The 26,581-nt window shown below is 42.8% G+C and overlaps 1 protein-coding gene across 2 annotated transcripts in view; it reads left to right on the top strand.

Annotated features, from left to right (window-relative positions):
* The window catches only part of LOC116939052 (transmembrane protein 132D-like), a 586,990-nt gene extending 561,347 nt beyond the window's left edge, over positions 1 to 25,643 (top strand). For both annotated transcript variants that reach the window (XM_076061542.1, XM_032946936.2), the window contains exon 9: positions 16,741 to 25,643. In XM_076061542.1, the coding sequence (XP_075917657.1) occupies positions 16,741 to 17,892 (1,152 nt within the window). In that variant the 3' untranslated portion in view covers positions 17,893 to 25,643. The remainder of the gene's footprint in view (positions 1 to 16,740) is intronic.
* Positions 25,644 to 26,581: the final 938 nt, after the last annotated feature.

Genomic DNA, 26,581 nt, shown 5'->3' with positions numbered 1-26,581 from the left:
AATGGTGTCCTTTCGGAGGTGATACCAGTTGGGTTGGGAGTGAGACAGTGATGCCCCATGTCGCCGGTTTTATTCGTCATGTGCATGGAGTCCTTTGCCCAAGCGGTCAGAAATAACTAGAGGATCAGAGGGGTGCACATCCCGGGGTGCAGAGAACAGGAAAAAGTCGTGGTTTTCTGCAGGGACGTGTCCTCAGTGTGGGAGGTACTAGAGCTCGCAAAACGTTTTCTTTTGGCCTCAGGATCCAAGATTAATGGGGACAAGAGCGAGATGATGATATTTGGCGACCCCAGGCTATTTGAGGGCCGCCCACCAGAAATAAGAGTGCAGGCAAAAGGGATTACGGGCCTGGGGGTCACCTTCTACTGGGAGGACTCAGGAAAGAGGGATTGGAGAGAAAAGATAAAGGTGGTGAAGGGCAGACTGGCCAGGTGGACGAACAGGAGCTTTACCATGGAAGGAAGGATCCTGGTTTTGAAGGTGAAAATAATACCCGCACTCAATTATTTGGCATGCATTTTCCCGCCAGGCGCGCAAATGGCGCAAAAAATAGACACTTCTTCAAGTTCATCTGGGGAAGTGGGATGGACCTGGTGAAAAGGGAGACTATGTACAAAAACTCTGCGAAGGGTGGGAGGGGCGCCCCTAATGTCGTGCGTGCCCTCGCCACGATCTTTGTCTGTAATACCTTGCGCTTGGTTTTTCCGATGAGTCCCAGGTGAAAGCCCCATATTAGTCATGGTACAGACTGGCATGGCTCCTGCGGAGACTAGGGATGGCTCCATTGCCGGCCCGGGTAAGAGAGCCGTGGTGCCCACGAGGTGTGCTTGCCGAGATGGGCAAGAGGGAGCCTGTGCAAAGGTGCCAGGTGCACAAAGTGCCATGCACCAACAGATATGGGAGAACGTGGCATCTGAAGCCTTAACAAAAAGGCAAAGAGATCTATCCTGGCTGGCAGCCTGGGACAGGTTCGCATGCAGGAAGTTCATGTATTCCCGCCGTATGGCCCGCACCCCTAAATGCCCGAGAGGCTGCGATTCGGATGAGTGTACGACTCGCGTCCTTGTGCAATGCCCCATTGCGCAGGAAGTGTGGGCGCTATGCCAGCCTCTCCTGCACCGTTTTTATCCGGTCAAGGCTACAAAGCCAAATATTATTTGGAGTCTTCTGACAGAAGGCAGGAGGGGCTTGGGCTCAGACATGGGTCGTCGTAGGGGCCATAAAAGAAGCCCTGTGGAAGGCACATGGACGGTTGATCAAGGGTGCCTATATGACACCCTCCAAGGTGTACCACCTAGTCTGGAGGCTGTTCGACAGGGTGGTGGAGGTTTACAGAGTAAAAATAGGCAGCAAAGCTGCAAAAGAGAAGTGGTGGTGGCCTCCACCTCCAAGTGGCATGGGATGAAGTAAGCGGTGCTCGGGAAAGTTCTCTGCCACGGCGCTGGGAATAGGGGAACGAGTGTTTTGTTTCTTCGACAATCACGGGCACTTGTTTCAGTATGTAGTGGATGGGCCGGCGAAGTTTTCTCCATTTTTAGTTATCGGTGCACTCGATGTGTGGGTGTGTGGTATCGCGGAAAGGTCCCTTGTACGGGTTGTGGTTGCTGTCACGGAGTTTTTCGACTGTCCGGGACAGTGGACTGTTCAAAGTTGAGATAATAAAACTTTTAAATAGTCGTTGTGGTCTTCGCCTTCACCTCTTGAAGCTGTGGGTCAGGGAGCATGTTGGCTGTCCTGACCCGGTATATAGTTATCCTCTTTGGCTGTGAAGGCCGAATAAACAAGAGAGAATGCTTCCTACTAGTGTCTCTGAATTATTACACTACATTTGGTGCCAGGAGTGTTAACGAATTTTTTTTTATATATATATTGTGGGGTTAAGAAACAAAATTCCTTTAGAATCCTTGTGGGCGGAAATAAGCTATGTCGAAATCCGCGAAGAGGATGGTTCTCATTGGCACGTCCTCGAGCAAAGAGGACGATGGCGAGGAGGGTTCCCGGGCAGCTCCGGCAGCCGGAACCCTGGTGGGGGGTCCCGGAGAGGCGGTCCCGGCGGGGCAGCGGGCGAAAGACGATGATCCCACACCGCCGCCGGCTGATGAAAGGCTGCGGGCACTCAGTGCGTGCATTGTGGAGCTGCTCTCCGTGGTGACGGCGCTGGTGGGGCAGCTAGATAAGGAAGAGCCGGAGGAGGGGGCTACGACTCGGAGGCAGTAAGCGGGCGACTCCACCGTCACTGCCAACCAAGGGTGGGAATCGAGTCCCGCCGAATGTAACCTACCGCCGACAGCTCATCTGGGGGTGCCTTCCCTCGCGCAACGACTGCCATTTATTAAGGAGTTTCCGGCTGTGGGGGGTGATTGGGCGGCCTTCCGGCGGCATTTCGCTGCCACTTGCGAGCTCGCGGGGTGGTCCGACGCGGAGATGCTACGTGCTCTTCCCACCTTGGTGGCATTTTTTGCCATTCCCCAGGCAGACAGGACGACGCTGCAGCAAGCATATGCCCAATTGGCGGCGATTTTTTTTTTTTACCCGCCGTCCAACGCGCGGTGGAAATTCGTGATGCGGAGTCGGGGGGAGACCACACTAATGTCGCTTGCATGATCCATCAACTTTGAGTTTTAAGTTTCACAATTTCCAGCTGTATGATTAGTGCTTGAATGAGTGACCACTCGGGATTGCGAAGCTTAGGTCTGCAAGATGGCCGGGAGATGGCAGTGCTGAGTGTTACAGCACTACTCGTATGAATTGGTTTATTCTGGGTACTCTAGCTTCTTCCTATATGCCAACCACTCATTTATGGTATTGGTAAAATAATCCAATGCAGGACTCTCCTTAAGAAAGTCTTGACATTCAGACTTTGACTGGTAAACAATTTGGAAAATCATTGCACCATCACATTCGTGTGGATTTTATTATATATTTTAGTGCAGATGTAGTGACATTGCTGGATGTCACTACACGACACTTGTTGAAGTGGGTGGCGCAATGTTGACGTGGCAGACATCCCTGCGAGTGGCTGAACGAATGGCACTGCACTCTGAGTGTAGTGCCAGCCCCGGGAGGATAGGAGGCGGAAGAGTGCCAGGGGCGGTACGTGGTTGAGAGGGGCCATGGCACTCCGGTTGAACACGGAGGTCTCGTGACCAGAGGTACAGACCCCGGTGCCCCCAAAGAGGGGGGCTGGGGGGACCACGTGTCCAGGGACAGGTCCTTCTCGAGTCTTCGAGAAGGTGGGCGTGTCCCGGGGCGGTGCGAGCCCGGGACCAGGAATATAAGCCTGGGCCCTGAGCGGCACCGGCTGCTGTTCTCCGAATGAAGATCTCCACGTCGTCGCCCGAGAGAAGAACTCCAACTACGGGACCCGGACCTGAGCTAGGGTCCGGTCCGCGATCGCCGCCCCGTTTGTTCAGAGTCGCTAACCTGGAGAATATACCTCCACACGTTACCTGGTGGAAGGGGCAGCTACCCCTCGTGTTAAGGCTGTTGTTAAATAAACGTGTTGCCTCCAAGAAGAAGTCTCGGTCTCCATCTGTACCCACTACACATAGGGGCCGTTCATAAGTGACGTCACGCACCTAGCGGGGGGGGGGGGGGGGGTCAGACATTTGTGACGATGTGTGACGAGGTGGGGGGGGGGGGGGTTGAGAAATGTGACGTCACATCAAAATGCGCAACTTTAAATAAATATAGACAACACGTTCTACTTAACATTTATTAAAAGGTATATTTAATTTTCTCCTACAACATCAGAATGCAGCGCCACATTAAATATGCACTACAATGACAATAGTTTAAAGCGATTTGAAGCATGTTTTATTTTCAAAATGGAAATATGGTTTGGGGGGGGGCAGAGCCTTATGACGTCATATTTGAGGGGGGGGTCTGACTTTTTGTGACGCCGTGTGACGAGGGGGGGGGGTCCAAAATCGTCCAAAATCGCGTAACGTCATTTATGGACGGCCCCATGGTTGATGTCATAGGACTTTACTATATACATTATATATGGGCACAGTTTCAGAAAACACATTCTGCAAAATTATATCTGCAATGCATAGTAAATGGGGGTTGCAGACATTAGCTTGTTTTAATTGAGCCAAAATATGTATTTGTCTTCCTGAACAAGGTGAACACAATTCATACAAATGAAATTGTTGCTGTGAGAATGTGTGTCGACATGACGGTGATGAGGTTGTTGTATATTTCTAAGCTTGTTTTCACCATATGCATAATTTTTTGAAAGTCAAGAATACACGATTTTATTTCTCTGACTGATTTTTTATCTCAATATGTACGTGATGTTTTGAAGGTAATGCAATTATTCATTTTTCAGCAGCAAACAACGTGTTTAAGTGACTTGGCAGTATGCGTTGAATTAGTCTGCATATGATAATTGGGGATAATTGATGTTGCTGCCAGCTTCATATTGCAAATGTGATATAATTGATAATTGTAATTCATAACAAGACCATTTTGCATTTGATTTCAAAGTGATTTCACTTTGCACAATTAAAACAATTTAAATCACGAAATGGAGTTACTTAATGAAACACCGTTCAATCAAATTGTTCATAAAACTTTTCCTCCAAACTATATCATTATTGGAGCTTTACGTACATAACAAATGGGCTACCAATGCTAAATGTAATCATTTCAAGGTGAACACAAATGTAAAAGATATACAGTTATTATATTTTATTGGGGAAGCCTTCATCCTGAAAGTGGACTGATCATGGCTGATGATATTTGTTTATTATATTAAAAATAACGTGGAATATATAAACTTTGAAAGAGTATAATCATTAAAAATTGACTTAAAGCTTTCGTGACTGCAGGAATTCATATTATTTGGATCTTTCGGTAAAGTCACGTAGATCGGTTCAAATTATAAAAAATAAATAAGATAAAAACTGCGACGTTTCGATCACAACACAAGCGATCGTCATCACTTGTGTTGTGATCGAAACGTCGTAGTTTTTTGTTTATTTGTTTTTATTTTAACCTATTTACGTAACTTTACCGAAAGACCCAAAGAATAGTATAATCATTGTAAATTAGTTATATAATCTGTATTAATAATCAATATATTATTGGTTCTTTCGGTAAAGTCATGTAGAAGGGAAACAGAATAATAAAAATATAAAACAATAACATTCTCTCGCAAGAAAATTGCTGTGGTTTTCACACCTGATGATGATTGCTTGTGTTGCAGTCGAAACGTCGTGAGAATTTTATTGTTTTATATTTTTATTATTTTATTGTTTCCCTTCTACGTGACTTTACTGAAAGAACCAAGAATATGAATCCCTGCAGTCACGAAAGCTTTAAATATAAAATAATCAATATATTATCTTGTATGTGAATTTCATTTTGCGAGTTATGGATACGTTCCATTAATGTTCTGAAATTTTGATTTAAATATTTATCATTATGTAATTACATGTTGTATGAAAACATTTGACATATTTTATCACACTATATATGTTCTAATATATGGTCATTATTATTTTCATGTCCTACGTAATATACGTGTTTGGTTTTTATTTTTCTTTCAACTTTATCTTTAGATTGTTTTCTGTAATTGCAATTGATGTAGGTGAAAAGCTTCTAAAGTGTGAATTTACTAAATATCAAGATTATCAGAAATTTAAACTGCCTACGTTGCAAGCTCAACTTGTTACTTTTCTGTATATTCACTTTCATATATGCCATTAATTCTCACCTTGACATCCCTCAGCATGTCATTAATGTTCTAAAAATACTTCCATCTACACAAATCCCAAAAAAAAATTCTTGACAAAACACTGCATCTCAAGCTTTGGGGCTGTAATGAGAGTGTCTTTTCAGTTCACCCCCTCACCTCATTATCTCAGATGCTCATGTCTGGAGAAGAAAATAATCTACATGCCCTCACACTCCCCACTGAAACGGAAGTTCTCCGTGCAGCTTCAGACCAAGTAAACTTTTGTGTCTCTGTTTCCCCAATTTATTCCAATTGTGCTTTTGGAATCATGTCATGAGATAAAAATCTATTCTGAAACCTATCAGAGCAGTGTGATCCTGTGTCAGAAAACGGCTGTGGAAGAAGAGCTTTTTCACAAGATTTCTGAAAAATCCTTCAAGTGATCCTTTTATATTTTTTGCACAATTGGGAATGTGCTTTCCCATACAGCATGCATGACAGTCAAACTGATGTATATATTTAAATTTTCAGTGCTGGATTAGGCCAAATCAAGTGGAAAATCAAGATTCAACATAATTATTTGTATTAATATATTGGTGACGGTGCTAAGACCATCACTACAGACAGCTGAAACATGGATTTGAACTCTGGATCTCAGTGGTGCCCAGTCACCTGCAGGCCAAATTCACTTTTGAAATTCATTTATTATTTCCCCCCTTGAACATCCTACAGTTTTCATCACATCACATGGTATGAATATATGAAATAGCGATTCTGACTAATACTGGCTATAAAAAGACATGTGTGGTATGCATTGTGGGTAGAAGAGGGGAGTACAGAAACGTGTTTCGATGTTCTCCAATCCTACTGCCTTCAACCCACACTGAAGTATGGTCAAATATTACAGCCCACAGGCCATGAGAAGGCTGTCGTTCAGCAGTAGATTGACAGAAATGGACTGTACATGTACGCAGGACAGCAACGCAGTTGCTGTGTTGTTATGCGCTGGCCTTCTATTAGGCATATAGGTGAGTGTATCATACACGTGATATGTATTCGGAGGTGCTTAGTACACTTAACACTAGCAATAATTGGCATATTTCTGTGTGAATCAGTGTAACTTGTTATTTGCACATGTGCTAAAATGGCTGTCCATTGTAGTCTGTTAAAAAAGACAGTGCTGAATATGCATTGCTAATGGTAATATTTGATTATTATTATTATTGCAGAGGTTCACAGTTGGAGCTCCCCGGAATAATACTGTGAGTGTATTAATCGAAAGATTGTGCACTGTCTGCTTCATGATGTACATCAAAGATCTTCTGACGTTATAAATATACAGTTTAGGCCATGTTTGCACAGCGTCTCAGTCCAAACTTGAAATATGACTCGCACATTCCTCAATTGGGTAAAATCATCAAGTGAAATTTCTTTGACTGGCAGACTATACAAGCCTTCAAAACATGGCACCTTATGACAGCCTTGTGCTTTAAGAATGACGTTAAATTATAATTATTTAAGGTATCTTTGGAGTAGTTTATACCACTCTACTATGTGCTATACCAGCCAGCAATCGTACTAGTTCATAGCAGCCATCCAGGCTAATAGCAATATCCATTACACTTTAACGAGTCGCACCCAACACCACTCTCATGAATATATAGGATTTACAGTGAGGGAAAAAACGTTTGATCCCCTGCTGATTTTGTACGTTTGCCCACTGACAAAGATATGATCAGTCTATAATTTTAATGGTAGGTTTATTTGAACATTGAGAGACAGAATAACAGCAACAAAATCCAGAAAAACGCATGTCAAAAATGTTATAAATTGATTTGCCTTTTAATGAGGGAAATAAGTATTTGACCCCCTCTCAATCTGAAAGATTTCTGGCTCCCAGGTGCCTTTTATACAGGTAACGAGCTGAGATTAGGAGCACACTCTTAAAGGGAGTGCTCCTAATCTCAGCTTGTTACCTGTATAAAAGACACCTGTCCACAGAAGCAATCAATCAATCACATTCCAAATTCTGCACCATGGCCAAGACAAAAGAGCTCTCCAAGGACGTCAGGGATAAGAGTGTAGACCTACACAAGGCTGGAATGGGCTACAAGACCATTGCCAAGCAGCTTGGTGAAAAGGTGACAACAGTTGGTGTGATTATTCGCAAATGGAAGAAACACAAAAGAACTGTCAATCTCCCTCGGCCTGGGGCTCCATGCAAGATCTCGCCTCGTGGAGTTGCAATGATCATGAGAACGGTGAGGAATCAGCCCAGAACTACACGGGAAGATCTTGTAAATGATCTTAAGGCAGTTGGGACCATAGCAAGAAAACAATTGGTAACACACTACGCCGTGAAGGACTGAAATCCTGCAGCGCCCACAAGGTCCCCCTGCTCAAGAAAGCACATATACATGCCCGTCTGAAGTTTGCCAATGAACAGCTCAATGATTCAGAGGACAACTGGGTGAAAGTGTTGTGGTCAGATGAGACCAAAATGGAGCTCTTTGGCATCAACTCAACTCGCCGTGTTTGGAGGAGGAGGAATGCTGCCTCTGACCCCAAGAACACCATCCCCACCGTCAAACATGGAGGTGGAAACATTATGCTTTAGGGGTGTTTTTCTGTTAAGGGGACAGGACAACTTCACCGCATCAAAGGGACGATGGACGAGGCCTAGTACCATCAAATCTTTGGTGAGGACCTCCTTCCCTCAGCCAGGGCATTGAAAATGGGTCGTGGATGGGTATTCCAGCATGACAATGACCCAAAACACACGGCCAAGGTAACAAAGGAGTGGCTCAAGAAGAAGCACATTAAGGTCCTGGAGTGGCCTAGCCAGCCTCCAGACCTTAATCCCATAGAAAATCTGTGGAGGGTGCTGAAGGTTCGAGTTGCCAAACGTCAGCCTCGAAACCTTAATGACTTGGAGAAGATCTGCAAAGAGGAGTGGGACAAAATCCCTCCTGAGATGTGTGCAAACCTGGTGGCCAACTACAAGAAACGTCTGACCTCTGTGATTGCCAACAAGGGTTTTGCCACCAAGTACTAAGTCATGTTTTGCAGAGGGGTCAAATACTTACTTCCCTCATTAAAATGCAAATCAATTTATAACATTTTTGACATGCGTTTTTATGGATTTTGTTGTAGTTATTCTGTCTCTCACTGTTCAAATAAACCTACTGATAATTTATTTGTCAGTGGGCAAACGTAAAAAATCAGCAGGGGATCAAATACTTTTTTTCCCTCACTGTATATCACTAATAACTTCAGTGAGGGTACCAGTTACTGTTACGTCCTATGCAGCACATTTGAGAAATGTGTGAAATGTGACAACCTGTGAAATGCACGCAGCAGAGATAGCCTTGAACAAAGACAATAACTTTTGCACATATTCTCATTGTAATATTTCCGTTTCTCAATTGAGAATCATAGTGAGAGTGTAATTGCATTGTGTTGGTTAAGTGGTACACACTGAAAGCGACACCTGGACTGATTTAATAAGTTATTTTTAGGTCAGAATAAAATCTGGTGTCAGAATAGAAAACCTATAAGGCAAAGCAAACCTGAATTTGGTAGAAAACAAATTAAACTTTTATTGCCTTTAAAATTGGGTGTATCCATGTGTAGAGACAGTGCGGGTGTAGAGACAGTGTGTGTCGCTACCGCTGCTGTCTTCATGTCGTCGCTATTTGCGTGCCATCCCTGGCCCAAGTTATCTGTGCATCATCCCTGGCCCAAGTTATCTGTACGTTATCCCTGTCCAAGTTATCAGCGTGTCATCCCTGACTAAGTTATTTGCGCGAAGCGCCCTAAAAAGTAAATAAAGAAACCTCTACAGTTCAAGTTGTCCGATAGTCACTACAACTGGTGTCAGAAGCATGTCAAGATATTCAAGAAAGGAAAAACCCACCTGCATCGAGCTCGGACAAGGGTGAAGACGATTAGGAGACCCCCCTCCCGGCAGTCCCGGAAGTAGGCGTCCCGGTGACCGAACCCCCTGGGTGCAGCAGGAGCAGCGGCGGAGGTCGAGGGAGAAGGGGCTGCTGGATAGCAGCCACGGGCCGCGGAAGGGTGGCGTGAGATGGCAGGATGGCTCGACCTGCTCCTCGTGGCCATCGCACAGCTCTCCCTGCTGCTGGGCGCAGCGGCGGCGAGTGGAGGGGCCACGTAGAACACGCAGCAGCGCCCAATCGTTTGCGTGGCAGAGCCCACGCGATCGATGGCCGCCATTTCCCATGCAGCAGAGCCCGCGCGATCGCCGCCCACCACCTTCCACGCGGTGGAGCCCGCGCGATCGATGGTTGCCATTTCCCCCACGGGGGAGGGGGCGAGATCGACGGCCGCCATTTTGCCACCGACGCAGGTGGCTCCGGAGTCGACTCCATCCCCGACGGCGCACGAAGGAGCAGAGGGCCGGCCAAGGCGGCTGCCTCCCGTCAGATAGTTCATGCCAGCGGGAGGCGATTGGGTTGCCTTCATCTGCCGTTTCGAGGTTGCATACTCGTCCGTCGCGTGGACGGAAGACAAGGCTCTGCGGGCCTTGCCAATGGTCCTCGATGACGATTCTCTTGCAGCATTTTGAGCCATCCAGCCAGAAAAGCAGGCCACTTTTCGACAGGTGTACGAAGAGATGGCAGCCATCTTTGATCCTCCATCCAACGCGCAGAGGTGCCCCTTGCTTACCGCAGCGCACTGATGGCGCTTGGGCAGGCGGTGTACCTGCGCATGGATCAAGCGGCGATAGACTCCCTGATGATGGAAAAGTTGTTGGTGCTAGCACAGGAGATGGGGATCATGCTGCCCGTTATCGAGGAGGAGACACGGACGTCCATGTGGGTGGCCAGATGCCGGCAGGCCCACGAGAACATAAACAGGTGGACCCGGGTGGTGGCGTGGTCAGGTGAGCCTGAGTCGGGCTACACGTTGACCGCCCGAGCAACAAGAAGCGCCGCACGGCCGACGGAGGAGGATTGGGAGCTGGGGAGGGAGATGGCAGTGGCGGCACAGGGGTGGCCTCGATGGTGAGTGGACATCTCGCGATGGCCTCGAGGTTGTGGTCCGAGGGGAGTGGCGATCCCTCCACCAGACAGACCCTCCATCTCCTGCTTCTGGTGTGGATGACCGGGACACATCGCGTGGGGATGCCGGGACGGCGCCCGGCCATCGACGACCTCACCGACATCCCCTGCCCCACCGACGACCGCTTCCCAGCCCCAACAGTTTCCAAATCCCTCAAGTCCGGGGAACATTAAGAAGCCGCCAAGTGCAAAGGACCACCGCCTGGAGCTCAGTCAAATTTCTCAGAGTCCAGGGATGAGCCAACCCCTTCAAGGCTTTTGTGCAAGCCGCCATTGCCCGGAGAGGCACAGAAATCCGCCCAGAGCGATAGACCGGCATCAAGGACCCGGTCAAAGTGTTTATGATTCCACTAAGCAGATCTCCCATGGTCATAGCGGGTTGTTTTTTTAGATACGGGTTTTTTTTCCGCCCTAATGAGAGTCAGGCGTCGGGTTATTTTATTTATGCAGTTCACCTGCCCTAATGTTCATCGGACGTCGGGTTAAAACATTTCTTATTTACATATGCGCTTCTTCGGCCCTGACGCGGTACACTGTCATTAAATTATGAGCTGAGACGGCTTTTTTTTTTAGAAGGTGTGGGGGGTGATGTCGAGACAGTGCGGGTGTAGAGACAGTGCGTGGGTGGCGACAGTGCGAGTGCAGGAAAAGTACGTGGCCCAGTGGTCACGAGGGGTAATTACGGAAGGGGAACCATCTGTGAAGTTCGGGAACGGGCTAGAGAATTCGAGAAAGGGGGCATGGCCGGGGGAATATTGAGGGCCACACCAGAAATAAAAGGAGGTGAGAGGCAAGGTTCGGAACTGCCGTGGGTTCGAGGTCGACTGTCTTCACACCATAGCTGTCTTGGGGCCGTCGCTGTCTTCGTGTCATCGCTACTTGCGTGGCATGACCACTGCAAAGTATTATTCTGTATTTTGATTTAGTGTGCTGATCTTAAAGGTGCATTGAAAAATGTGATACTCCGACTGATGCTCCTGTTGTTGTGGAGTGACTCATTCAGCCAGCTATGGCTCTAGGGTTTGGTGTTACATGTTATTTATGTAGTTTATTATTAAAAATTCGGTCACAGTCCCTATGATCACTGTTACATTGCATTTATGGCGTTATTTTGGTGATTTCGAAAAGTTTTTTGGTTTGGCCATGGTATGGAGTATGGAGGCCTTCATCCACCAGTGGGTTGAAAGGGCTGTCTTATTGTTTAACTAGATACTATGCGGGAGTTGAAACAACGGTGTTTCTCCCTGCCGCCTGTCTACTCGGCAAGGTCGTATGTGATGGGATTGAGTTGCAGTGGGTACTCCCACCTCTTCAGAAGTGTGTGGTTTAGCGTTTGAAAGTTCAGCTACATTTCCTCGACAAGGGCATTGGCATGAGAAAGTAAATGCGGGGCTGCACCATTACCTTTTATAGTTCATATCAAGTCACACAGAGAGAAAATAACTTTCTTTAGAGTGCATGTATATTTGGTCGCTTTACAATCCAAAGTAATTCCACAGGGGTATCAGTGATTCTCATAGATGTTGCTAAGTACCAGAGTATGACAGTGTATGCTGTGGAAAATAACATGTGGGAACCTATAACTCTTCCATTCTCAAAACTCCATATATCAAAATAAGGAATTTTGGAAGCAATTCTTCAATGTGGGCATCAACCCTTTCACCTTTCTACTCCAGGGGAGAATAAAAGTGTACATTAAAATAATTGGGAAGGCATATGGAAAAAAAACACTGCTATGTCGAATGCATAATTACGTATCACAAAACAATTATATTGTTTGTGGAAATGTATAGTTTTTGTGTGTATTCAGCAAGTAAAAAATAGAATGTACAGCCCATTGTCAACCCACTCCTCAATAAAGGCCTCCACACGATGTGTCAGATATTGGGGTTTATTTTTACCATACTTCACCACCGGCGAGTGCATTTTGGTGGAGACAAGGAAGTCCAGTTTCGGTTCAGATATTATATATCATTCACCACTAATCCATGCCATCGCTGGGAACGAAACTAATTATATACGTCTATATATATACTTGTATATAATTATCAGGTCGCCAGATTCATAGTGTAGCATTCCTACCATTGCACCACCACTTCCCCCCAATGACTTTGATCTCATAAACTTTGTTCGGGGTTTGTAATATTACTCAAGACTGTTTACATGTGCGTTCTAAGATAGGCATTCGTGTGAATGTTTTTTTTATCATTAATGTGCAATTTATGTTTACACCATTATTACTTTTTTCAAATTCACGCTTATTTACCATGTTATTTTAGTCAAGGTTATCGTGTGTATATACACCATATAGAGTGTGTGTATGTATACCATATCTTATTCGTATGTTTTATCCATAACAACTTTCCATAGCAAAAGTAGCCAGACTCATGCAAATGTACCTCTATTGCAATCCATCACTGTACACCTGATGTAATGCAGAATACAAGTTCCATGCAACAAAGTTTGTTACAGCTTGCAAGGTGACAGAAATATGCGTCTCAAGAGGAGAGATGTCAAAGACAAAAAAATAAATTTGGAACTTCAAATTGCTTACATTTCTGAATGCTGGTTATGAGTGTTTTAAGTTGAATAATGAGTATTGTGCAATGAATGTAGGTTGTCGTGCATGTCATTGTTTTTAATTGTGGAAAGGATGAATGAAATTCCAAACATTTATATGTTTATTTGTGCATTCATGTACTATATTTGTCTGCCCATTAGATTAAAAATGTATTGGTGTTTAGCTATATTAATTCATTCATCACGCATCATCAGTGAAGGACCGTTGTACCAAACGTGTGACCTTTTGCGACAGCATTCGCATTAACTTCTATAGCCACAGATAACACTGGTCTACAATTTTTTAGACGTCTGCTTCAGAGATGAAATGTGCTGTTTATAATGGATTTTGATGTGCTGAATTCAAATATGACAATAGAAACAACTGATTGAGTTACAATTTACGTCTATGTATATTGTGTAGATAGTAGAGTTTTACTCATAAATTGTAAACCTAGGTATTTTCATATGTTTATGGTCGGTCGCTTTACATGATAACGTGTCACCTGTCCTGTTCATGTAAAATGGGTTATATAAATAATATTTATATTATGAAACAAAAGTATAAAAACTTATGTATATATAAGTACATGGTGTAGTCCTTACTCAGTGTCTACTCGGCGCCTCTTGGCTTGTCTCTTGTATTCATTAAATTGAGCTTCTGTTGTCACTCTCCAGCAATAGCCTGCAAGCTTTGATGGGCTCCGTTTGCCGTGACAGCGTTTTTCCATTGTTGCAATGTCCTGGTGAAATCGCTCGCCATGCTCGTCGCTCACTGCTGCGCAGTTCGGTGGGAAAAATCTAGATGAGAGTGAAAAAAAAATGTATCTCTAGTGACATGTTGCAACCAAGGCTTTTGTATGCCTTGAGGAGGTTTTCCACCAACTCCCAATAGTTGTCTGCCTTGTTGTTTACGAGAAAATGTGTTGCCACTAACTGGAAGGCTTTCCATGCCTTCTCTTCCTTGCCACGCAGTGCACTTTCAAATGCATCATCTCGAAGAAGTTCACGCATCTGAGGACCAACAAAAACACCTTCCTTTATCTTAGCTTCACTTGGAAAATTTTTCACGGAGGTACTTGAAAGTTGTTTGTGTTTTGTTCTTCATCAGACCCAGCTTTTCAGTGTAAGGGTGGTAACAAAGTCTTCCTTGATTCAACAAGTGGTGGATGCTGAACACTTTTCCTCCCAAGCTCCAATAACTGTCGGAGATGCCAATCTATCTCTCACACGACTATCCCATTCGCAGAGAAAACAGCAGTACTTTGTGTATCCAGTCTGCAGACCAAGCAAGAGAGCTACAATCTTCAAATCGCCACAAAGCTGCCACTGATGTTGGTCATAGTTTATGCACCTCAAAAGTTGTTTCTTGTTGTCATAGGTTTCCTTCATATGGACTGTACGACGAACTGGAATTGATGGCAAAACATTGCCATTATGCAGCAAAACAGTTTTAAGACTCATCTTCGATTAATCGATGAACAGTCTCCACTCATCTGAATCATGAACGCTGTTGAGGGCTGCCATCACATCATCGATATTGTTGCAGGCTACAAGATCACCTTTCATGAAGAAGAATAGGACAAGATCCTTTTGACGGCCACGGAACATGGAAACCCTAACATCACCTGCCAGGAGATTCCACTGCTGCATTCTGGAGCCCAACAGCTCTGCCTTACTATTGGGTAGTTCCAAATCCCTGACAAGGTCTTTAGTTCACCTTGTGTTATGAAGTGTGGTTCAGAGTAGGAGGATGGGAGAAAATCTGGAACCTTGATGGTGCAGGACCAGAAATTTAATCCTCTTCCTCGTCTGACTCAAGTGAGAATAATTATGGTGCATCAGGAACCGGGAGTCCTTCTCCATTGAATAATGCACAGTCCACTATTTATTCTTTGACACACCTTTACCAATTGGAGGCGTCATGCAGAAGTAATAATTGCTGATATGATCTGTTGGCTCTCTCCAACTCATTGCCACTGCAAAAAGCATAGATTTCCTGTTCAACTACTGGCGAAGATTTGTTGCACAAGTGTTGCAGCATATGTGTGGGGCCTAGATCTTGTCCTGATCTCCAATTTTGCAGCCAAAATAACGGTTATAGGCTTTATTAATCATAGTGGTTATACTGCGCTTTTGTGATGCAAAAGTCACATCACCACAAACATACCAGAAGTTATCTACTTTGTTCACATGTACGAGGCATCTTTGCTCACTTGGGCAAAACCAAAAAGTCGTCCCTTTGCAAAATCAAACACTAACAAATAAGAGAGCACAACACCGCATTATTCTAGAGCTGATATAGGGCAATTTGTTCAGCAGAGGGATGTAAGTCTAGTTATTATTGCATCATCTATGACTTCTAGGAATAACACGATGCAATTCATATCAGATTCATATTGCATCATCATTCATTGTTTTGTACAAATAGCAAGTACTGTCCAAAGCCAGTCATAGATTTATTAATATATCCAGTCAAATATGTATTTTAGTAATTTCTGGTTTAAATTTAGATCACTTATCCTCCCCCATTCCCAAGTCAAGGGTCGTATATCCTGACCAGTAGCATATCTTCAAAATTAGAACCAATCAACAATTGCAAGCATTTTTATTCTCAGTGACCCAGAATGAGTAAAGTTGGACTACATTTATTTCGGAAGCATTTTGTATGTAGACCAGTGTAATAAATGGAACAATCTTTTAAGCGCTTTATTTCTATTCAAAATACATTACAAATTTAAAAACAGACACGTGACGTTTGCGACAAATTTGAAAGGCAAAATATCCAAAATCCAACAGTGTAAGTAAACCTCGTTAAACATCATTCACTCTGAAATATCTGTTAAGTTATTTTAATTCTGTCGATGAAGGCTTGTGCACTTATAGTGTAACTCTGTGCAGATTACCTCGGTCTTATGTAAACAACAGCAACGTATAAAGCTCTGGTAGTAAAGGGATTGCACTTGGGGTAAAGTTGTTCAACTGTTTTGATTACATTTGTTGGTCAATATATTTCATTTGGGTAGCAGTGGGAATTTTATTGACAACAACATACGGTATATAAAAAAACAAGGGTATTACTAAAATGTTATGCTTTTGTGTTTGTCACAGATGTAAATAGTTGTTTAAGATGGATGTATTATTGAAATTTAAACACCTGTTTCATAAAACACGCATATTCTACAAAGTATTTGTTAAACTTTTTTTTTACATTCCCACAAAATGTATTTCAGAGGTGATTCTAATGTTTTAAAAAAAAATCGCCAAAATAATACGCTCACACAAATTTGCTCGTGATAATGTCAATGTGCGACGAGAAAACACAATTGATTCCTTCTCACCGCGTTCCAGCTCCATTAAATTGAAAAACGGTGTAAAGCTTTTGAAAAATTATACTTTCTTCTGATTTCACAGGAGGCCACGCTTGTCCTCTGGCTGCAGTTTAGCGATGGCACGGTGACACCGATGGACGCCTACAACCCTCGGGACTACGTCCTCTCCGTGAGCTCTCTGGACGAGAGCGCACTATCCGTGCGCTTCTCCTCGGCAGACGGATGGCCCTCCATCCTGGCCGAGGGCGAGGGCAACGAGCCGGGGGGCCTCCTCAAGGTGGAGCTGCTCGTCTGCAATGGCTGCCAGAAGTCCAAGCGCAGGGGCTCGCTGGCGACGGTTAACCTCAACGTGAGCGTCAGCTTTGGAAATGCTTTCATGGGCACAACTCCCAATGTTCAGTGGGATCAGAGACACCTGCACAATGGCTCGCTCCGGGGCCACATCTACACAGAGCGAGAGGAAGTGGGCATTAAGCGGGGTGGCACGACGTCTGGGCCCCAGCCAGGCGAGTGGCGGAATCATGGCGTGGGCGACCAAGGTGAGTCTCTGCAGGAGGTCCTTCAGAAGCGGGGGAGCTCCGACAGCCCACCCGTGGACCCCAAATTTCCGCATAAGGGCACCGGTGTCAGAAGTGCTGGTGACCAAGCCCAGAGACCTTCCGGCTTGAGCGACCTTCAAATTGGGATGTACACGTTGCTCAGCGTCTTCTGCCTGGCTATCCTCGTTTTCCTCATCAATTGCACGGCGTTCGTCATTCGCTACAAGCGGAAGCAGCTCGTGCCGCAGGCGCAGGACGAGATTGGCACGCACTCACACGACTGGATCCAGTTGCGGAACGTTGGCGACGAGCGCGGGAGCCAGGGGGCCTTTGCTTCCACGTCAAAGCAATCGGGTGAGGCAGCTGCCGACAGGAAGACGGCGTGCAATCACATCAGCCGAAGCCATCCGAAGAACGAGCTCGTGATCACGCTGCAGGGGATCGATGATGCCATCCGAGAAGGGAGCCCCAAGTCCAAAGCGAGTGACTCCTCTGTTCATCCCCCCTCACTGCAGAAAAAGAGGGTGACGTTTTCGGCCTTCACCACCGTGCACAGTCCGGACAAAATGGCCGAAATAAGCCAGACAATCCCTGTTGGGAAGGAACAAGACATTGAATGGCTGTGCCTTGACCCAGGCTTAAGGGACTCTGAAGAACCACACACTGATATCCACAGAATCAAAGAAAGTGGATAAGTGCCAAAGACTGCAATCTGAGTGCAGTGAGAAGGCTGCCAATTCTAATCTGCTGACACTTATTACCGGTAATGAGCATTCAGCACAAAACGGGACGTGTTCATTCAGCCCTAGGCAATAATGGATCATTACTTTTCCAGGCCAGAACCATTTGCTGACTTTTAATTTTAACTCTAAAACACCCTTTATTTAAATGGTTACAGCATGTTTACTGTGAAAAAAGTGCATGCTACATAATTAAAAAATTAGAAATGAAAGCATAAATAGTTGGTAAAATAAACACTTTAACAAGTATGTATGTTGTGTTGTTGTTATTTTGTGCATGGAAGGAAATATGCAAATGAGCATTGTAATTACTATGTTTTATTAATTGCCTTTATTTTAACAGAGGCACGTTTACAAGTGTACATTAATTTTCATAGCAGCTTTAAAAATGCGTGATAATTAATTTTACCTCGACAAGGCAAAATGCAAGGCTTGGCCAAGCACTGAGTGAGGTGTTTTGTAGCAGATAATATTACATGTGTAATCTTGTGTCCCTGCAAAGTCTCACGTTAAAATACAGAGGAGAAATTTACAAGTTAGTGTTACATGAGCATTGCAATTATCGACATTGTGAATTGTCCTAGGCATGGATTTGTTAACCTTGCAAGTAGTTCATGTGATGTAGGCATGTCTGAGGGAAAACATTTATAATTTTTTTGTTCAAAAATACATTGTAGCACTTATTCAATGTGCTTCAGCCATGTAAGTTGCTCTGGAATATGTAGCCGAGTCAATAACAATTTATAGAACAGCAAAAGCAATTCTTTTTTTGCCAGTGTTGCGTTCTGAACATTACAAGATATTATTAAAAAAACACGAAATAAAAATGAGATCAAAATAAAATATCTAATTTAGGCTTCATGTACAAAGGTGTCAAACACTTACAGAGAACCTTGTTAAGATAGGCAGATATAGTTTGAAGGGATGCATGTTTAAATGTGATTGAGTGTGCGTACGTACATAAACACTGTGTGGATGTGCTTGTGTTTGTGGTCACATCTAGGTGGAGTCCATAACTAAGATTGTTGTGTATTTGGTTTTCTTTTTTTTAAACACAGAGGAAAATTATCAGATTTAACTTGTGTCAGTTATTCGAACAAAATATAAAGTGAAAGGTTTAATAAAAAAAAAATGTTTTACATAATGTACCTGCAATTGACAAATATGTCCTCTCTTCAGAGAGTGGGCTTATCCCCAGTACCTCCTTCTTCACAGAGCAATATTCCAACATATGCGTGTGATATAATTGTTAATAAATAATGTTGATCCTCTAGAAAAAATATATAGGATGTCTTTTCCGCAAGCCTCACTGGTCAAAGTAAAAACCATATTGCACATACACAAACCAATTAACACGAAATTATTGACTGGTTATTTATATTAAAAAATATCTGTTATGTAAATATAATTAATACATTTAGTTTTATTGCTAAAAGTATATTATATAATTAAATGTAAATATGTTACATTCTTGGCTTTTCAACTATTAAGGCTTGCAGTCATACATTTGGGCCTTCATCCATGGGTCACGTGAGTGCTGTATAATTTAACATGTCAGAACATTGCAACACAAGAATGCTGCTCCACAAGGTGTTCTGTATCCAATTATGAGCATCGATCAAAAAAGTAATAATAATAATAATAGAGCCATTCATGGGCACTTTTGATCATATTATATGATGTCACAAGGTGCATGTAATCAATGTAATATTATCAATATCCAATGGCAGGGCCAGCCCTGTTGCCATAGTCTACAATGACTAAGTGAAAAATAACACTATGTAATGCAATTTTTGTTCCTGTGTAGTAGGTTATTTCGTAATTGCTTATGCCTGAAAAGTATAGAAAATGGCTATTATGCCCCACAAACTTTGCTTTTGTGACCAGGACAGTGATATTTTGAAATGTACCTATTTTCAATGAGAAAACGGGCGAATTTGTGTCTTTTCGTTCACATAAAGTCAGAAAAAAACAACATGAATACAAATGCACATTCAGTTATACTTAAGTAATACAAAAATTACTACAAAAGATTTAGAAGTGAGTAGTTTTTCGAGATTTACGAATAAACTGTAAATCACTTTCACGAATCAGCCCCCAAATATAGTCTCCCATCATGTCCTTGGTAGCGGCGTTCAAAGTCCAGTATATCCTGGTGGAAGCGCTTGCCTTCCTCCTCCGAGTATGCTCCCATGTTCTCCTTTAATTTATCAAGATGAGCATCCAGGATATGGAGTTTGAGGTACATCAAACAGCCCATTGTGCCGTAGTTCTTCACCAAAGTCTCAACCAGCTGCACATAGTTTTAAACCTTGTGATTGCCCAGGAAGCCACGAACCACTGCGACAAAGCTGTTCCAAGCCGCTATCTCCTTACGAGTGCTTCTTGAGGAAGTAATTGCACTCCAGGATCTTCTTCATCTGTGGTCCGACGAAGACACTGGCTTTGACCTTTGCCTCCGACAGCTTAGGGAAGAAGTCTTGAAGGTACTTGAAGGCTGCCGACTCCTTATCTACAGCTCGAACAAATTGTTTCATAAGGCCCAATTTGATGTGCAGTGGTGGCATCAGCACCTTCCGGTGGTCCACCAGTGGCTCCCACTTGACGTTGTTCCTCCCCACAGAGAACTCGGCCCGCTGTGTCCAGTGCCGCCTGTGGTAGTGTGCCTTGGTGTCCCTGCTGTCCCAAAGGCAAATATAGCAGGGAAACTTGGTAAAACTGCCTTGGAGACCCATTAGGAATGCCACCATTATGAAGTCCCCGATGACTTCCTAGCCATATGCATCATACTGCAAGGTGTCCAGCAAGGTCTTGATGCTGTTGTAATCCTCTTTGAGGTGCACCAAGTGAGCCAGGGGAAGAGACGGGTACTTGTTACCATTATGCAGCAGAACGGATTTGAGGTTCCTGGAAGAGCTGTCAATGAAGAGGCGCCACTCATTCTGGTTACAGGCGATTCCGATTGCCTCGAACAGACTTGGTCACATTGTGGCAGAAGCAGAGCCCATCTTGACGGGTGAAGAAGCTGTAAAAAGGTTGGTGACGCTTCCTCTAATCTGCAACTTGCACTTTCATCCAACAAGTTCCACTGCTTAAGCCTAGACGTCAAAAGCTCGCAATTGGACTTGATAAAACGAATATCTCTGATCAAATCGTTGAGGTCTTTTTGGTTGGGGTAGAATGGGTTTCTCTACTCAGCTCCCCCTCTGAAATTGGTATCTGGATCTACAACGTCTTCCTCGCTCTTTGACTTGCTGCTCTCTTCTAAAGACGGCTGCTCTCTCTGAGGAGGAGTGGGTACGGGGAGGTCATGGCAGCGTGGCACCTGGGATGAAGGAAGGTCCGGATACGTGATAGCAGGTGTATTCTTGCCAGTCCGTCGTTTGGAAGGGTCCACCATGCAGAAGTAGCAGTTGCTTGAGTGGTCAGTGGGTTCCTGCCAAATTCTTAGGATAGCGAACTTCATGGCTCTCTTTTCCCCTCTGTACCATCCTACAAAAATATATTAATTTCACCCATGACTAATGTGTAAGAGATTTTCGCAACATTTTTCATTCATATATATGTTTTCAATAACATTGAAAATTGTAAAACAGTTTTAAAAAAAATTACAATTTAAAAAATTGTAACAAATTTTAAAACTTAAAATTCTGTGCAACAATTGTCCATCTTACCTTCCAGAGTATTTTTGCATTGCTCGCAGGTGAAATGAGGTGCCTAGGGTTTGTCTCCATCCCCGACAGGCATGCCGAAATATGCCATGTACGCCTCACACATCTTAGCAGATGCTTCCACAGAGTACTGTTTCGTTCTTGTCTTGATAAATTGGCCGCAGACATAGCAACATGCGTCTGCCGGATGCTTGAAGCCTCTCGATGCCATCTCAGAAAAATTCAGATATGTATCCACTTAGGCAGCTGTAACTAAACTGAACGGGTGGGCTTAAGGCCCCCGTATTTATACTACTATTTATATTACTGTAAAATTCTATAATGTTGTAGAAGTTACTCCCAAGTTTCCTAGCACTGAATATATCTGGAATGTTCTGGAAAAAAGGTAAATTTTAAAATATCCCTGTTCTGGTCACAAAAGCAAAGTTTGTGGGGAATAATAGCCATTTTCTGTACTTTTGAGGCATAACCAATTAGGAAATAACACTTACTATCCAGAAACAAAACAAATATATTACATACTTTTTGTTTTCTTTCGGTAAAGTCACGTAGGTAAAATAAAATAATAGAGAACAATTAAATAACGACGTTTCGGAGGCAACACAAGCTTCCGTCTTCAGGTGGAACAGTCACAGCAGAATATCTGTGTCAAGTGCTTGACAATTAAATCACGACATTTCGGAGGCAACACAAGCTTCCGTCTTCAGGTGGAACAGTCACAGCAGAATATCTGTGTCAAGTGCTTGACAATTAAATCACGACGTTTCGGAGGCAACACAAGCTTCCGTCTTCAGGTGGAACAGTCACAGCAGAATATCTGTGTCAAGTGCTTGACAATTAAATCACGACGTTTCGGAGGCAACACAAGCTTCCGTCTTCAGGTGGAACAGTCACAGCAGAATATCTGTGTCAAGTGCTTGACAAGCACTTGACACAAATATGTGTCAAGCGCTTGACACATATTCTGCTGTGACTGTTCCACCTGAAGACGGAAGCTTGTGTTGCCTCCGAAACGTCGTGATTTAATTGTTCTCTATTATTTTATTTTACCTACGTGACTTTACCGAAAAAAACTAAAAGTATGAATCCTTGCAGTCACGAAAGCTTCAAATCTAGAAATATATTACACTGTTACTTGTGATTTATTCGTCACCTTCAAACGACATGTTAAAACAATGACTTTAGGGATATAATTTCTAGATTATTTCGATTGCATAATTTTAAAAATACCTCACGTTTATTTCAGCTTCTAACATGTTCCGTGAATAAATCCATATATTTGTTTGGATAACTAGACACAGTAGTGCTATCTCTGTCCTGTATGTGACCTAGTGAATGTAAAAGTGAATGGCGGTGCAGTGGTCAGTGTGCTGTGCTATAAATCCAGTGATCTGGGTTCAATTCCTGCTCACGACCAATAACAGTGGCGAATATCTGAACCGGTCCTGGGTCTCACCTAGGTCAACTCAGTCTCAAATGAGTACCTGGTGCATTTTTTGAACATCAGCATTGGGGAGACAAAGGTGGCCAGGCGTCGTGCTGACCAACAACCCGCTCATATGTTGGCATAAAAAGATGCTAGCTAACAGCACTTGCCCTAACAGTCTGTTAAAGGCTACACGGTGGATCTTTGTCTTTGTATCAGTGTTTATTGCTCTTTTACAAAAAAATCAGCCACTGTATTAAGAATATTATGGCATACTAACACATTCTACGTTTTAAATGGAGGAAGTGCATATGCTTGTCAGGTTGTAGTTGACATAGCAATTCCCAGGTCAAGCTGCCTTGACACAATTCTACATTCAGATGTAGTACCTTGAATCAATCATGTGTTTTTCTAATGTATTGGTCAACATTTTCATACTGTGGCAAAATGGTACTCCTTCAACGAGCAAAAAATAATACTCAAGGGTGAGCAGAAAAAGTTTGACCTTTCACAGCAATTTATGTTCCTTAAGATATATCATACGAATGTATTTCCAAGAAAATATTGACCTTAAAATTTAACTTTGCATCTATTTTCCATTATTGAATAGGCATACGATGTGAAATGTTAATTACACCAAAATAGCAACCTGGCCAACTAATTACGAACATTTTATTCATAAAAAACAGAATTTAGATGAAAGGTTTTCAATGGATGCAAGAAGTAGATGTTGCAGTCAATGTCAAGGTTGCTAAAAGTTGCAAACCAACCTCACAGCGGTAAAAGTCACCCGCAAACCATTCGTTGACAGTGTTTTAAGTCACTGATCAATTAAAAAAAGCCCTACAACTTGGCAGGAGTAACTATTTTGATTTAAAGCTTTCGTGACTGCAGGGATTCATATTCTTGGTTCTTTCGGTAAAGTCACGTAGAAGGGAAACAATAAAATAAAAAATAAAATAAATTGTTTTCTTGTTTTCTTTTTATTATTTGATTGTTTCCCTTCTACGTGACTTTACCGAAAGAACCAAGAATAGGAGTACAATTCAATGACTCGTGATAAAAGGACACTATTTACAGTTTAACCAGTCATCCTTGCATTAATTTACATTCTTTATATCGTGCAAAATGTATTTGACCTCTATCGTTAGTTTTAGTGGAATAAAAATGTAATAGTTTTCTCATTGGAGAAAAAATCAGTCGAGGTTTTGAACCTGTATGCTAAAAAACGTTTCCTGGAAACCGTTGTGGTTTATTTAACTACACATGGCCCAATTTTCCACATTGCTCTAAAAAGGTGGCATACATCTGAACAAACAGTGTCGTGGTGCTGCACGTTACAAGTTGAAATGATTGTGATTGTTAGAACTTTGAAAGTGCTTATGTCCGCAGCCGATGCAAATGTGTTTTATTTGCTTTTACACAAATACGTACGAAGGCAAGCATGGCTTAGATTAGTCTCTTTTGATGGGGACACTAACGAGAATGAGGTCCAGAAGTAATGGAGATGTCTATTCCAATTACGCATCAAATTGTTATTCTACTCATGCCTGACCAACAGAGCACCTAATGCTAATTGCTGCTTAATGAAAGCTGGTAATACCTGCACACTGACCGTGCTTTAAAGTGGCTACCTACAGAATTTTTGAAATGTTTTAAATGTTTTATATCTATACAATTATAATAATACATATTTGTGTCCACTGTCTGGTCAACATGCATCGCAACTGTATAGTGGCCAAATAAAATGTGTATTCTCTGTTGCTGAAATGTATTTCATTTCTATTGCAACTGAGTTTCGTCTTCTAGCTGTTGTGGAAAATGATCATTGCATTCTATAGTTCATACCACAAGATGCTCGACGCCGGTTTTTGTCCACATGTAAAAATTCCTCTATTTATTGACGGCAGAAAAACATAGTGGCAACGTTTTATTTATATATAACAATATTCGGGATATACAGAGCATTGGATTGCAGTAAGGAAACTGACACACGAGTGTTTCCAGTCTGTGCTGTGGAAAATGGGGTCCAGGTTGTTAATAGCAATTGGCTTTGTTGCCAATTCATGCACGACAAGCCATGCCTTTCACATTGGTAACACACACAAACGAATACCTACATTTGTACATCTAAGCTTCAATAATTTTGTAGTCTGGAGTTAATGTGACGCATGTTCTTGCATAAAAAAAATATTTTTCAAAATAGATGTTTGCAGTTGTTCGTGTGCGCGTGCTACTAAGTGACTTTGCATTGTGAATATACATCTGTAATTTATTACGATGCTGTGTATACGACTGTATATAGGAGTGTACATAATTGATTAATTGTGTTTTACAAAAAAAAGTTGATTATTAAATACAAATGTAAAGTTCATTATTTATTTTACAAACTGTAAATAGGTGTAACGTTCCCGGTGATTCTTGCAAAGAACCAACAAGGGGTAACCACTGCTCGTAATATTCCCATTGGCGCTTCGCAGAGTTGTTGCTCGGTGGCGTCACTGCGTGGCACGGCGTATGCATGTGTTTTTGGTACTCATTGGTTTCAAGAGGAAACTTGGTGAGGGAATATTTGAAAGGGTTTATGGAAAATTGTCCAATTGATTTTATTTTTAAAATGGTGAACACTGTTGCAGTATAAAGCCAGGATAAAAGGCCTGCACTTGTGCAGAATTTTGTCAGTGTTATAACTAAAGTTTGGGCTTCTGTACTCACTGGGGACATTAATTCCAAACCTAACAAACACGTTTCTTTTTGTACACTTTAGCCAACTTGAAGGTTTGTAGGCCTTCTGGGAATGTTTGAAAGTGATAAATTGTAAAATGTCTTTATATATAATTTCATATTTGCCATTTTGCTGCTAGTCGGTGGTCTTTTCCGTCTTTATATAACAAAAATGAATTCACAGTGCTAGGAACACTTTGCCAAAGGAGTATTGTTAGACTACTCCAAATGACTACCAATTTATGTTTTTGTCGACCCAATACCAGGTGCTCCCAGACGACAGAAGAAAGTATTTCTCTTTTTGTCAGTTTTCGTGGCTTCGGTGGTGGCTATAGTGCAATCCTGTACACATAACGATTTGGAACAGCGTTTCTGAGCAGGCATTGGAGGTGAGGGGTCTGAACTTGATTGCATGACATAATTGGAACACATTTTTACCCTCAAGGTGCAGTGCCAAATTATGTATTTATTTGTCACTCAGGGCTTGAACCCAAGATCTCAGAAACACTAGTTCAATAAACTAAGCTACTCGGCCACATCCCATTACTGATTTTTTTTTTAATTAGGACTTTGAAACTTACGTATTCCAACGCATGGAAGGACAGGATGCAGACGTATTCAGGTGTTCAAAACCTATACCCTGCGTCTCTCATCCAGTTTGGCTTACACATCTCTTTCCGAATAAAAAAAATGCTATGAAATTAAATCTAACTTATTGGAAGGATTAAACAAATTGCTTATGCAATGATGACATCAGCAAAATACTGCATCAATCTGCAAGCATGTCCAATTTGATGCCCTTTATCAATAGCACATATGCATT

The sequence above is a fragment of the Petromyzon marinus genome, chromosome 5 (genome assembly GCF_048934315.1).
Source record: "Petromyzon marinus isolate PM22_M1 ecotype Great Lakes invasive population chromosome 5, UKy_Petmar_22M1.pri1.0, whole genome shotgun sequence".
NCBI lineage: Eukaryota > Metazoa > Chordata > Hyperoartia > Petromyzontiformes > Petromyzontidae > Petromyzon > Petromyzon marinus.
This window is presented reverse-complemented; position numbering and strand designations above follow the sequence as displayed.